This window comes from Numida meleagris, chromosome 2 (assembly GCF_002078875.1).
Source record: "Numida meleagris isolate 19003 breed g44 Domestic line chromosome 2, NumMel1.0, whole genome shotgun sequence".
Classification (NCBI taxonomy): domain Eukaryota; kingdom Metazoa; phylum Chordata; class Aves; order Galliformes; family Numididae; genus Numida; species Numida meleagris.
In genome coordinates, this window is record NC_034410.1 from 66,001,578 (window position 1) to 66,014,959 (window position 13,382).

Genomic DNA, 13,382 nt, shown 5'->3' on the forward strand with positions numbered 1-13,382 from the left:
AACGATGGCCAAGTGCCAGAATCAAACGCCATCACTTTTCAGTAGGATAGCAAAAAAGCCTCAAACATCCACTGTCCTGAGCCAGTCTTGCAGTCCAAGACCAAATCTCTCAAGTCCCTTGCCACGTAGATGCTCCAGAGCACAAGGCTGAACAGGATTCCATGCTTACTTCTGACCTAAGGTCTCAAAACAAGCAAGCGCTTCTGCAGTTTTTAAAATGGCTACATTGGTGTATTAGCCCATTTTCCTTTGGCACACAAGTTACAGAGAAGGCAAGGCCACTGGGAGAAATCGCGTTTTACAAGAATTATTTTTACAGAGCAATAAGGAATACTGTAACTTGTTCTCGAGAAGCCTTCTGGATCACAGCCACTGTTATGGTTTTAGGAATAGTTTTGTAAGTCTGACCTAATCGGTCTCCCAGCTACAATATCAGGACTGTAATTGCACTACGGATTCTTATAGAGTTCCATAACCACTAAAGGAGTATCTCACCAGAAAGCTATTTAACCATAACCTTTTAAAGAGAGATTAAGCACTCCAAACTTTGAGGACAGTATCTTTTGTTGAGATGGATTTCAACAGAGGGAGAAGTTGACGCGCATGGCTAGCCGCTAATGCCCAGTTCTGCTCAAACCAATGTTACAGGGGGCAGAATCAGATGCTTACATCTTTAATGGGCTTTGTTTTAGCAACAGCATTATTGCACAGCAATGCTCAGTCAAGAGACTGAAGAAATGGAGCATGCTCAAGAAAAGTAGAGGAGATAGAACCACACTTTGACGATACTAACCACATTTTGAAGTGAGTCAAGACAGCATGCAGGAGGCACTTTTACATTCTCAGTGTCACATTTTGTTTTCTGAGCCTCTTAAATTTGTAATAGTGCATCTAAAGAACAGATATTTCACTCCAGAATGTATGTGAACAGCTACATATTAAGAAAGCTGTATCATCGCTGTGAAACCCCTGATCCTCTGCAGCTCTCCTCGTTTTTTCTAAAAAGCATATTTTCACAGCTTCCACAGCTAGAGAAATCACCACCACATGGTAATCACTGAAATCACTAGCTGTATCACCTTACTTTGTTTGGAATTTTTAGCATTGTTTCAGTACTGAGATCTTCCGGCCTTAGAACTGTCTCACCCCAGAAACAGAGAAGCCCAGAAGCCATTGCTGCATTCTCCTCTCTCCACACTCCGAGGGGATTAGGGAAAAGAATTCTTTTTAGAAGCGATGCAATAAATCCAGCCTAAGTTTCTGCTATTTCACATCAGTACAAGACCAGGATCACCAAATCCTACTGAGACCACTTGCAGGAAATTACAATTGCAGGGGGATAGAGCTCCTGGTTGCTCTCTATCGAATGGGACAAGCCAGTCTGCCTAAGCCAATGAGTCCAGGGCAAAAAGGAAACCACTGCTAAAGTATTCCTTTGGGTATTCCTGGAGGATCATTTAATCAAAAAGGAGCTTCCAACACCCCAACTCCGGAAGCAGAATAGACTCTCTGATCTGATGCGTACTCCTTTTTAAGTCTTCCTCCTTCCCTCCCTTTCATCATCCAACAGAAAAATGAAAGACCACAAGGATGCGAAGAGGAGCTGTCAGGGCAGTTGCAGGAAATCAGTAGATGACATCTCAACAATGCTTCCTTCACTCTTTTGGCTGGAAACACTCTGCTACAAGCACGGGATCACAGGTGTTTCAGGTGTTGATCACAGATCCCACAAAGAGATAAAGTTTTCAAAGAAACACCGCACTTTTGAAGCGCAGAGGCATGCTGCCCGCTGTATGGAATTGCATAACACATTTGCATTCATTTAATCCTACGTATGCTTACAGATTTACGTTCCTATTTCAGAGCCTTGTACGAGGAAGCCCAGAGCGCACAAGCTACGTTAGCCATTAGGCTGCGACACCGAAATAAAGCAGCCGTAACAGCCGCATTCAGCAGGTAGAACTCATCACTTAACACACAAAAGCTACATGCAAACAGCCGTCACTGCGTGCGTAAGGCTGACCGGTGTCTCCCGAGACTATTCTTTAGAATACATCCTGTTAGAACGGGGCAACCTAAAACGTGCCCGCGCGTTCCCGGCCGCCGGGAGCATGGGAGCAGCGCTCCCTCCAGCACCACCTGCTGAACCCCACCCTCGCCAGCAGCGCCAGCCGTCCCTCATCACCCGGACGCAGCAGTTACTTCTGCTCTTTTCCTATCTAACCCTGTCCTGTCAGCTCCTCGGCTGAACGCCACTCGCTATCCGCGCACGGGAGATATTTTTAAACCCCCGTAAAAGAGCACCGTTGCATAACCGCGACGCGGGAGCTAACTTTCCCACCGACACTCCCCAAACCCCGCGCCCGAGGCTGTACAGCGAGGCCGCCTCGGGAAGCTCTCTCCCCTCGCGACGAAGGCTACGGCAGCCCGTTCCCACGGGCCGTGCCCCGAACCTCGCAGCCAACCCCGCGAACCCACCGCCGCTCCCAGAGCACGAGGCGAGCGGCGGGCCGTGCCCGCGGGAACGCATCGCCCTCACGGGGGGCCGCAGCGCAGCGCAGCCGCTCCCTAGCCCAGAGCCGAGCTGCGGGGACGCGGCTCCCTTCTCCCCGCCCGCAGCCCTCCTCGCCCCCGGCTCCGCTACGAGACAACGTCAGAGCGAAGCGCGGAACCGCACGGCGGGCGTGACGCGAGGACTCTCGCGTCCCCCAACTCACCGGCGTAGAAGCGGATGAGGCAGCCGGTCTCGGCGTCCATGCCCTCCTCCTGCACCCGCCACAGGTCCCGGAAGCCCAGCTGCGAGAGGTAGTCGTTCTGGATCTGCAGCGGCTTCTCGTGGCCTTCCAGCCGCCGGCTGGTCTCCCCGTGCAGCTGCACGAACAGCGCGGGCGGCCCCGCGGGCACCTCCCGGCCGCCCCCCGCCCCCGGGGACAGCTCTCCGGGCGGCGGGCGGCCCCGGCCCGGCCCCGCACCTGCCTCCGCGCCGTCGGAGGCCGCCGGCTCCGCCTCCAGCTCGTCCGAAGAGGACGAGCCGCCGCCGCCGCCGCTGCTGTAGGGGTCCAGGCGGTCGGAGACGCTCTCGGCGCTGGGGCTGAAGCTCTCGCAGTCGGAGCCCGCCGGCCCCAGCTCGCCCAGCAGAGAGGGGCACGACAGCGGCGGCCCCGCCAGGTACAGCTCGGCCGGCGGCGCCGCGGGGTTCGGCGAGCCGCCCTCCTCGGCGCCTCCGGCGGGCGGCGCGCCCCGCGTCTCTCGCCGGCTCCCGGGCCGCTCCCCCTCGGCCGTCGGCTCGGCCGTCGCCGCGGCGGGGCCCTCCTCGGGCGGCGGGGGCTGCGGGCCCGCCTTGCCCGGCACCCGCACCACGCCGCCGCCGCGCGGGCCGGGCTGCTGCAGGCGGGCGGCCACCTCGGCCGCCGTGGTCTCCAGGGTGCAGAGCACCGGGCGCAGGTAGCGGTTGGCGTGGCGCTCGTAGACGTGCACGCAGCCCCGCTGCAGGTCCCGCCGCACCCAGTCCCGCTCCGGGGGCTGCAGCGGCTGCAGCTGGCGGGGCGGCTTGGGCAGCAGCGCCTTCCTGTCCAGGCTGCGGGTGCCCAGCGGCGCGGCGGCGGCCGAGAGGTTCCTCTTCAGCCGGCCCCGCCGCAGCAGCAGCGAGCCGCCGCCCGCCCCGCCGGGGGCCGCCAGCGCCGCGGGGGGAGCCGAGCCGCCGGCCGCCCCCCGCCTCCTCCGCGGGCCTCCGGCCGCCTCCGCGCCGCTCTCCGCCGCCGGGCCCTTCCCGCCCGGGGAGCGCTCCGCCGTTTCTCTCGCTCGCTGCTGCTGCTGCTGCGCGGGCTCCATCGCCCGCGGGGCCGGGGCTGCCGCCGCCCTCCTGCCGGGAGCGCCGCTCGGCCGGCGCGGGGAGGGGGAGGGAGGGGGGCCGAGCCGGGCGAGGCGCCGCGCCCCGGGAGGGGCTGGGGCTCAGGGCGCAGCGTTCCGCCGCTGCCCCCGCGCCGCGCGCCCGCCTCAGCCCCGTTCCCCGGCCGTCGCCAGCGCCATGAGGGAGGCGGGCAACCAGCGAGCCCGGCGCCGCGCCCGCCCGCGCCTCATGAATATTAAGCGGCCCCGCCGCGCGAGGGAGGCGGCCCGCCGTGACGACACCGCTCGCGCGGCGGGGCGGGGCCTCGCCCATAAACACAGCGTGACGCCGGGGATGGGGGTAGGACGGGGTTGGGAGAGAGGGGGTGGAGTGCGGTGGTTGCTGGGAAGTGGAGTCTGCAGCCGCCCCCTCCCCCCACTCCGGCGACTACAACTCCCAGCGGCGGGCGCTCCTCGGCTTCCTGCCTCCCGCTCTCTCCGCCCGTCAGGCGAGCGGTGGCCGGCGGCAACCGGGCAGCCTGTCCCCGCGATGGGTCGGGTTCACTGACCACACGTAGCCATCCCATCCGCCGGGATCTGACGTGTCGTCCCTGCCGGCTGCCCGAGCACGGGGCTGGGGCCGTCTCGTCTGGGGTCATCTCTTCAGAGACGGGATGCAGAGGGACATGTCAAGGGGCTGGGTGTGTTAAGGAGTGTACACACGCGCACCGGCGGAGCTGCTTGGTGTGAAGAGTCACAGGGAGAGCATCGTTATTCTTATCACTGTATTTCAGGGGCTAAAATGACTGAACGTATTTCCTGAAGAACTGTTAAAGAAGCAATAACTGGAGAGCAATACCCCCCCCCCCCGCCTGCAAATAAAGTTACTTTAAATGAATTGCTGAAAAGATAAATTACAATCAGATAAATGCAATTGGCACGAAGGCATGAGTTCTCATACCGCAAGGACATAACGCTGCAGTATTTATTCAGAGAATTCTCTTATGCTCCTGGGGACGTTTTGGCTGAGTAACGTGGGTTGGATGGGGCTGTAGCTGCCTGAGGTCACTCCTTTTGTAACACGTTTTGTAAAATCATGCCAGAGACTCAGGAGAAATGCTGTGGTCCGCAGTAAAGTGGGGATTCTGGGCAATCAACCACTTACATCCAAAAACTCCTTTGACAGTAGCAGCCCATAGCAAAAGTGCAGCATTGAGTGTGTTGCAGCCTGATTCTGTCTGCTCCCCACATTCAGTTTTAATTATTCCTACTGATTCATACCACCCTCACACCACCTGCTTCACAAAGGTTACCCCAGGTCTCCTGATTTAAATGCACGAGAAAAATACTTTACGTGCAGAGGCACACACCGACACACTCAGCAGAAGAAGACGGCAGGCTCTGGAGACATTCCTGTTAGCGGTACCACTGGAAATAATAGGCAGTTTGTAGAAAACAGACAGCTACCCTTGAAGCCAGTCCTTGGAGTGAAGCAGAGAGAAAGGAGCTGTGCTTTTCTCTGTAATTGTTCGATTATCTGACTGTTCAAGCACGCTCACAAAAAAATCCAAAATGCAGAGATCCTCAGATATGTCTTAGGAACACAGAACTGGAAGGGAGGTCTCCTGGGACATCAGCTGTGCCTCCTCGTGACTGGGATGCCAGGTCTCCCTACCTAACCGAACATCCACTCAAAGTGAACCAAGTGGGTCTGTCTGCAGTATCACCCTGGTGGTCAGGAGCTTTCTTCCACTTTTCGATCTGAATTTACACATGGGTGGCCTGTACCCATGTGTTCACATTGCCCTTTGACTCCAATAGCTTTTTCTTTTCTTTTTTTCTCCTCACTGTCTACCCCCAGTGTACTCACAGGCAGCTGTTGTATCCCTGAGCAGTCTTTGCATTCTCTTTCCTAGACTAAACAAGCTCCTTTTGCCTCCCATGGCAAGATAACCTACACAGTGCAAGAACACTGGTGGTGGGTTCCCTGTCCCTGAAGACACTCAAGGTCAGGCTGGATCAGGCTCTGAGCAACTGATTTAGCTGTGCATGTCCCTGTTCACTGCAGTGGAGTTGGACTAGGTGACCTTTAAAGGTCCCTTCCAACTCAAACGATTCTGTGATTCTGTGATAACACAGAGTGAAGGTCATTGTGGTAGCCTCGGGTCAGGCACGTGGCGGGGTGAGCTGGAGGAGCTCCTGCCCGGCCCTGTGCGATGCTGCGAGCCAGTGAGGGGCTGAGCTGACCTCGCTTCTCCTGCTGCTCAGCTGACTTACTGCTGCCCCGGGCCTTGCTAATGAAGAGCTTTAGGCAATTAGAAAACCAAGTAGCAGCACTGAGGTCCAGAGGGTGGAAAATTGTCTCTGCTCTGTGAAATTTGCTCAGGAGCAGGAGGCTGCAGTGAGGCTCCCTGTGTTGTGTCGTGGGGAGAGAAAGCAGAACGCTGTAGCCCTCCCCAATTTCCTGAATATTCAGGCAGTGATTTCTGTAATGACCCAGCATCTCCAAACACTAGTGGTACAAAGCCAGGTCACTTTTGCTTTATGCAGGGAAGTGCCTTTGAAATCTTGCAATTATATGCATGCTCAAATGGAACTCTTAGGCATATGAGAAAACTGTGCTATTCTTCATTTCCCAGTAACTGATCGATGCTTTTTAACTCTCTTGCAATTGTGAATTTTGCTGTGGATTAACTGCTGCTTTGAGACGTGGGAATGGAGCTTATGAAATCGATTTTTGTCAGAAGAAAGTGGAAGGGTGAAACACACATCTTCCTTTTCTAAAGTTTGATTGATGATGGCTATTTTGAAGAATGGTAAAATGAAACAGGATGGTTTGCAATCTGCAGTTTTCCAGCCAGAGTCCGGCAATCTTGACAAAGAGTTTTCTGATTATAGGAGCTTTCTACAAAAAATAAGGGAATAAAAAGTAATTTATCACAGATTACTATGATTCCATACCAAAAGTCTCTATATCAAGTGAACAAATTGTACACACCCACAGACAGTGTCAGGAAAACACCAGAAGGCCTTGGAACCCCATGATGACTTTTGTGTAATATACCCAGTTACCGGAGAGAGGGAGACAAGGTACAGCCTTTGTAAAATCAGTTTTGCCATAAACTATACTCAGAGAGAATTTTTGAATTGTATCAAATATGCAACGATTACCCAATTTGGTTTTTTTTTGTGTGTATTTGTTTTTAAAGATATCCTTTTGAAAAAAAAATATATGCCTTCATCAAACCGGAATTACTGAATCCTTAGTCCTCGACTGCAGAAAACTTGGCTGACAAGTCAGTTCTGGATGAAAAGCTGATGAGCACCGAGAAATGCTAATGTGGGAAAAATTCTATTCATTCTTCCTCTGCTATAAGTCATCACCAGTGTTGCTGTTGAACGTTCGTCTGTGATTTAAGAAGATATAAATCACCCTGGTGATTCCTGTTAATGTGTGAAGGTGGGGAGGGAGTTTAGAAAGGAGGAATTTCATGTCCTTTAACGCTGCAAAATGCTAGGGGGCTTGTTCAGCTCTCTTTAGTAGCCTATTTTTCTAGTCTGGGAGATTTTCCCTACAGACATGGAAGCAAGAGACTGATTTCAATGTCAAAATGCTGAAGCAAAAGACAAAACATTTGCCACCGTAAAAATAATTCAAAGAGCAGGAGAAGGATGAGCAAAGGGACCATTTTGAATGTAACGATATAATAATATCCTTCTTTGTAAAGGGAAATTGAATGTCTTCATACGGAAGCTCTTCTGACAATAATACCTAATTTTATCAGTAATGATGATTTCCAGTCTTTAAAATGCTAGGTACGCACCTGCATGCCTCATCAATCGGTGGGGCTGTCACAACTGTAGGAGTAAATTGGGTATGCAGATAACAAGGAACAGAAAATTTACGCTGATTGCTGCTCCAGCTGTGAGCTTAAGCACAACAACGTGTATGCTCTGGGCTGGTCGTGCTCATCTGGGAGTGCAAGGTCTTCGGCGTAGTAAGGCATTTAAGATGGTGCTTATTCAACGAAACTCTTAATTATAAATGTGCTTTTAGATTGAGCATACGATTAAGAACCGTTCTTGAACAGAGAAGTTTCCATTAATTGGTGCCTGAAATAGAGTTAGCCTTTAAATTATCTAACAGGTTGTACTTGTGTTTATATATTCAGGAACGGCAGAGTTGCATTGCCTGGAGGCTTGTTTGTACTTACAGCCCCCTAACTAATTTTCAGCAAGGCTTGATCTGTGTTTCTAATTCCAAAACTACTTCCACTCAAGTTATATCAGCACAAAATGTTATTCAGCTCTACACCTCAAAGCACTATGCAAAAGTATCATTATTTCCATGTTACAGAGAGAGGAGAAGAGAGCCAAGTACCACCCCGGCTGCACGTTAAGCTCTGCAGAAGGCAGTGGGCAGAGCTCAGGTCCCCGCATCCTTCAAGCAGGACAGCAGGCTGTGAAGCACCCTTCCAGCTGAAGGAACGACTTGCCCCTGCTTATCCTGGGCTGGAGCCAGGTTCAGCACTCTTGTTGCGGAGGTCAGTTGGCGCACAGCATTATCTGCCAGCAGTATGTGGCTCTCCCATCCCCAAGGAGGAAGGTTTTTACTCTTGCAGTGCCCCTGGTTGCCACTTAGATTTCAACTTCTGGCAGAGCTGAGCTGTGCTGCACTCAGCACAGTAAGGTTTTCCTACGCAGTCACCAGCAGTGTGGCATGGAGATCCTCCGCTTGCACAAATGCTTTCCGTTGTGACGTACGCAGGTTGCAGTGTGTCAACATTGCAGTTGAACAGTTTGGAAGTGCAGTTTCATTAGCAAATTTTGGAATTTTTTTCTCCAGCACAAACTTCTTGTTTCCATCAAGTATGAAGAAAGCAATTTACAGCAATAAATTCCAGCTTCTCCATTGCTGGAAACCACACAGCGAGGAAACAAATTCAAGAAGAAACACCAGCTTTGTTGCCAGGATTGATTACAGGTCTATGTTATATATTCTAGTGTCATGTTAAATCCTGTATTAAAATTAAACCATTATTTTACAGATTTTGTTTTTCATTTGTGTTGATTTTAATTGCAAAGCTAGACCTTCTAATTCCCAGTGGATTCAGCAACCTCTATACACTAATCCTCTTACTGCATCTTTGGCTCTTCCATTAACAGCTGCATATTTTGCTTGGCTTTTTAAAAGGAAAAGAGCTTCATTTTCTGTTAGATGTTTATGCACTGAAAGATTCTCTTCCAGAACTGTACCAATCCTTCCTTGTAATTATTTCATTTTGTCTTTCATGCTCGTATGGCTTCTTAAACACATTTTGTTTCAGTGCCTTACAACTCCTGGAGGTACAGTATTCATCACTACTGATAGAGATGGATTATGGTGGATTCATTAAGCTGTAACCAACACAGAGACTTGGATGCAGTGTTTTTACATAGTATATAACCCTACCCAGCACAGCTGGCACATTTGAAGTGACCCAGGAGATCCAAACGTTTTTGGTATCAGTTTTTCTTGAGGCTAGTCAGCTTGCACTGATTCACTTGGAAGCGCCTCAGCCAAGTGATGGCGCTGCCTGTTGAAGGGCCGTACACAAAGGCTTTTCACAAAAGCTGAGCATATTTTTCTGCCATACCGTACATGTGGCAACAAGGTTGGCTCAGAAAGTGCATTCCCCTTCTCCCTTTTATTTGTCACTTCTGCATGGTACGCTTCCCTCTGACTTTGGAGCTGCCCTGGCAACTGGGAGATGAAAATGCTCTGTATTAACAGGAATTGCGCCTTAAGAATCAGGTACTGCCTCAATGCAGTAAGAGTCTATCTGATAAATACCCATTATTTATTTGTGAATGAATATGCACTGATGTGAGAGCAGCGCCACGGAAGATAAACTTTCAAAATACATGTTACCGATTATTTATGTCAGTACAGAGTGCTATCAATGGCTGCATCTACAGTAATTTACTAGAAGTATAAGCACAGATGCACATTATCCACTTTAAAGGAATTATTTAACTTTATTTCTTGAATTTGAAAGGTGTGTCCTGTTAAAAGTAAACATAGAAATCCTCCAAGGGGCTTGATAAAATAAAGCCTTGCACAGTTAAAATCTTGGCAGGACCAACCTAGAAGATAGTACTAAATTAACCATCTCAGTGGTGACCATATAGTTGTAGGGCTGTGCATGAAATTAAGGATGCTCTTAGCAATACACTAGGACAACACGAATGAAACTGGTATTAAAGAGTGAACCTAAACAAAACATTCAGAAAAATGAGGCCAACATGCAGCCTATAGGCTATAGGGCTCCCTAGGTGATGACCGGGTTGCGGTAAGGCCCTGCCTCGTGCCCTCTGTAAGTCTGTGTGTAAGCTGACCTGGTGCTGGTGGGGAGTGGCTACCATCTCAGCATCCAGATTTCAGTGAGGTGAAAAACGATTCTGCACTGTAAGCTTTGCAGTTGTTGGCCAGGGCGCAGCAAATCACAGTCACAGGTATTTATTTGGCATCCAAACTGTTTCAGAGGCAGCATCATTCTGCTTTCAGCTTCCCAAAGGCGCCGTGTGTTGTTCTGTGAATGCCAAGAACAGAGCTGAATGCGCTGTGCGACTCCACCTGCTCTGGCAAGAGCAAAGATAACCAGGCTCCCCAAAGGAGCACAAATTCTCCTTGCTAGAGCAGAATAAGTCTCAGCTTTTCCAGGTGCATAATGCCCAGCCACTGTCACCTGTCACATGCTCTCCAGGGTACCAAGGACCCATGACCTACCTATTGCACAGATCAAGATGCGTTTTGTGGATAAAATATTCATGAGATGACAGGTGATGAACTTGTGAAAACCCTCGTGCAGCTGGAGACTGCGGCACTTTGAAAGTCAGCTAGATTTTTGGAACGCTACATCTGCCAATAGATAGGGATAAGCTATTTTCATAACAGGATCACTTCAGCTTCTGCCTGCCTGGTGCATTTCTTTGGCACACCAGGCAGGTCTGTCCTGCACCAGTAGTGGGTCTGGAATTCAGTGCTGTGCAAACGTAACCTTTCAAGCATGAATTTCTGACGAAGGTGGTTGCCCAGAGCACATGGTGAAGGCTTTTCTTGCAGAGATGAATAGATGGAGAGAGGGAACAAGCTTGGCACCTGGGGCAGTGAGTAATCAGTGTTCTGTTTTAAAAATGGCTGAAGTTTTCTCCATGCAGTTGACTCGTGTTGCAGCAGTTAAGACCTCGCCATGGAGCTCTTCTCCCCAGCATCCGCAGATGGGCTGCTGGCAGTCCTTCCATCCACAGAGATCTGTCACAGCTGGCCTGCCAGGATTTCTGCCTGATAGCTGAACATTTTGTGTCATGCCGTTCTTTGCTGCCCTTTTATACTTTCTCCATCTTAGATAACACAGTGCACAAGAACCTCCAGCAGATTCTTGGGTGATGGGCAGAAAACCATTTACCACGTCCTTCCCCAGCGCTATGGCATTGCTTTCAAAAAGCATCATCTAATTCCTAGCATGTGAAGCTTTGTCTTTTCTTGCTTTAGCCAGAGCTCTGCTGCCTCAATGCCATCAGGTGTGCCTCCTCTCCATTACATACCCTGAGAAGAAAGGCACTGCACCTGCTGCCTCTTGCTGGCTGCAGTTCTCGATTCTCCAGCACATGCAGGAGGTAGTGGCTCAGAGGCCACGCTGACTCTCCCTCCATCCCTAGTGCCATGGAACAGAATTTGAAGGAGCGACTGGTGAGCTAGAATGTGATACGATGGATGCCTTTCTCTCATGTAACATCTCCATGCAGCCATGCCTCGAGCAGAATCATTGAAGAGGTTGGATGGAAAGAGACCCTGGAGGTCACCATTCTGTGAGCACCAAAGTGAGATCACATCGCCCAGGGCCTCGTGGTACACAAAGCACAAGTCAGGCAGGACTTTAAGGCTGAAATTAGCAGTCTGACCCACGGGACAAAAACCTCGTTGTCAATGAGATGGCTGCCGAACGAGCGTAACGACAGACTGTCAAACACGTCACTAACCAACAGCTTTCAGGGAGCTGAGGAATAGAAATCATTTGTGACATTTCCAAACTACATCCTCTCAGGAGCATAAAGGTGACCACAGAGGATGAAACCAACATCGTCCTGCTGAAGGAGGCTGTTACCGCAGCGCACCAAGGGGACGTGCAAGCAGTATGGAGGCAGGCAGCATGGGACAAGCAGCTCTAGAAACCTTTCCCGAAACTGCCACAGTGGGATGCTGGCTTCTCCCCAGAAGTCCAAGAGCGTAAATCCCTTCCAGAGCCCTTGTTTATTTTTATGTATGTATTACTAGCCCTCCAGCCCCCTTTCAAATCCTGCTAAGCTTTTGGTTGTGATGACACTCAAGAGGAATGGATTCCACTGAGTAATTGCACGCCGCGCAAAAATTTATTTCCTTTTTATCCATTTTAAATGCATCCCTTTTCAGTGTAATTGAACATTCCCTTGTGTTCGTACTGTGAAAGTGAAACCAGCAGCATGTGTTTATGAGGGCATTTGCTGGACAGAGGCTGAGACTGGCTTCCCACAGCTCCAAGCCAGAGGAAATCATGCAGAGAAGAATAAGCAAATCAATGGTTCTGTTTAATCAAACTCAACAGTAATTTGCAACAAAAGAAAAATCTTATTCTTGAGCATTTCTATAGGAAGATTAGTCTTTACAACAGACAAAAGATTTTTGCTATTTTTTTTCCCTATTTTCCATCCAAGAATGATTTCATACATTTTCTTTCTATAAGGGAAAAATCAAGCAAACACCCTTACCTTAGCCCTTTGTTCCATGTGCGAAACATACACAAAAACACCTCTTATTAAAGGGGCTAATTAAGCACATGGTCCCTTTTCCCTTCTTCTAAAGCTGCTGGAAAGCAACCCAAGCAATGCCCATATTACAGCTGTGCTCGGAAATCTCCTTCCTTGGCAGGGGAAGGGAACTTGTGATGGCAAGACGAGTCTGTTCCCACCTTCCCTGATGTGCTGGGGTCATGTCACATGTTTACACGCTGCTTTACCAGGGAATAGCAACATGGGCAGAAGTGTTTATTTTTGGTGTCACTACATTTCAGCAGATGTTACAGGCTCAATTATCCTGGTACTTCAGCTGTAACATTGCATTTTTCTCTAAGCTCCATTTGTTTCGCTGAAACTCTTTTGTTGGAAGACGCTGCCTTCTGTAAGCTGGAGCTTCAGCACGGTAGAGCTTGACAGCTACCTTTGGTAAGAAAATTTATCTTTTTGGATTGATTCCACAGCCCAGCTACAAATCACATTTGACATACAGCTGAACAAAACACGTTTCTTAACACGGAGTATAATACACCTGCCCATTCTAGACTATCCAATGCTTTAACAAGGCTCATTAGTCACAGAGAATAAGTCAACATTCAAATAAACCACGCTTCTGCAAGGCAGGAAAAGTCTACATTCAGCATCCTCACGGGAAAGGTGAGCATCTCCGTCTGTCGGGAAACAAAGTGACACATCCCACAGCTCCTGAGTCACAGCTGGGAAATGCAGCATGGCAATTATTC

The 13,382-nt window shown here is 50.1% G+C and overlaps 1 protein-coding gene and 1 long non-coding RNA gene across 2 annotated transcripts in view; one reads left to right on the top strand and one right to left on the bottom strand.

Moving 5' to 3' along the window:
• Window positions 1-3,846, bottom strand: part of PHLPP1 (PH domain and leucine rich repeat protein phosphatase 1) — a 133,713-nt gene extending 129,867 nt beyond the window's left edge. Inside the window, exon 1 of the mRNA XM_021388919.1 lies at window positions 2,718-3,846. Coding sequence (XP_021244594.1) covers window positions 2,718-3,831 — 1,114 coding nt within the window. The 5' untranslated portion in view covers window positions 3,832-3,846. The remainder of the gene's footprint in view (window positions 1-2,717) is intronic.
• Window positions 3,032-8,877, top strand: LOC110394858. Its single transcript, XR_002435975.1, has 2 exons — window positions 3,032-3,168; window positions 8,186-8,877. It is a non-coding gene; the product is annotated as an uncharacterized LOC110394858 (long non-coding RNA).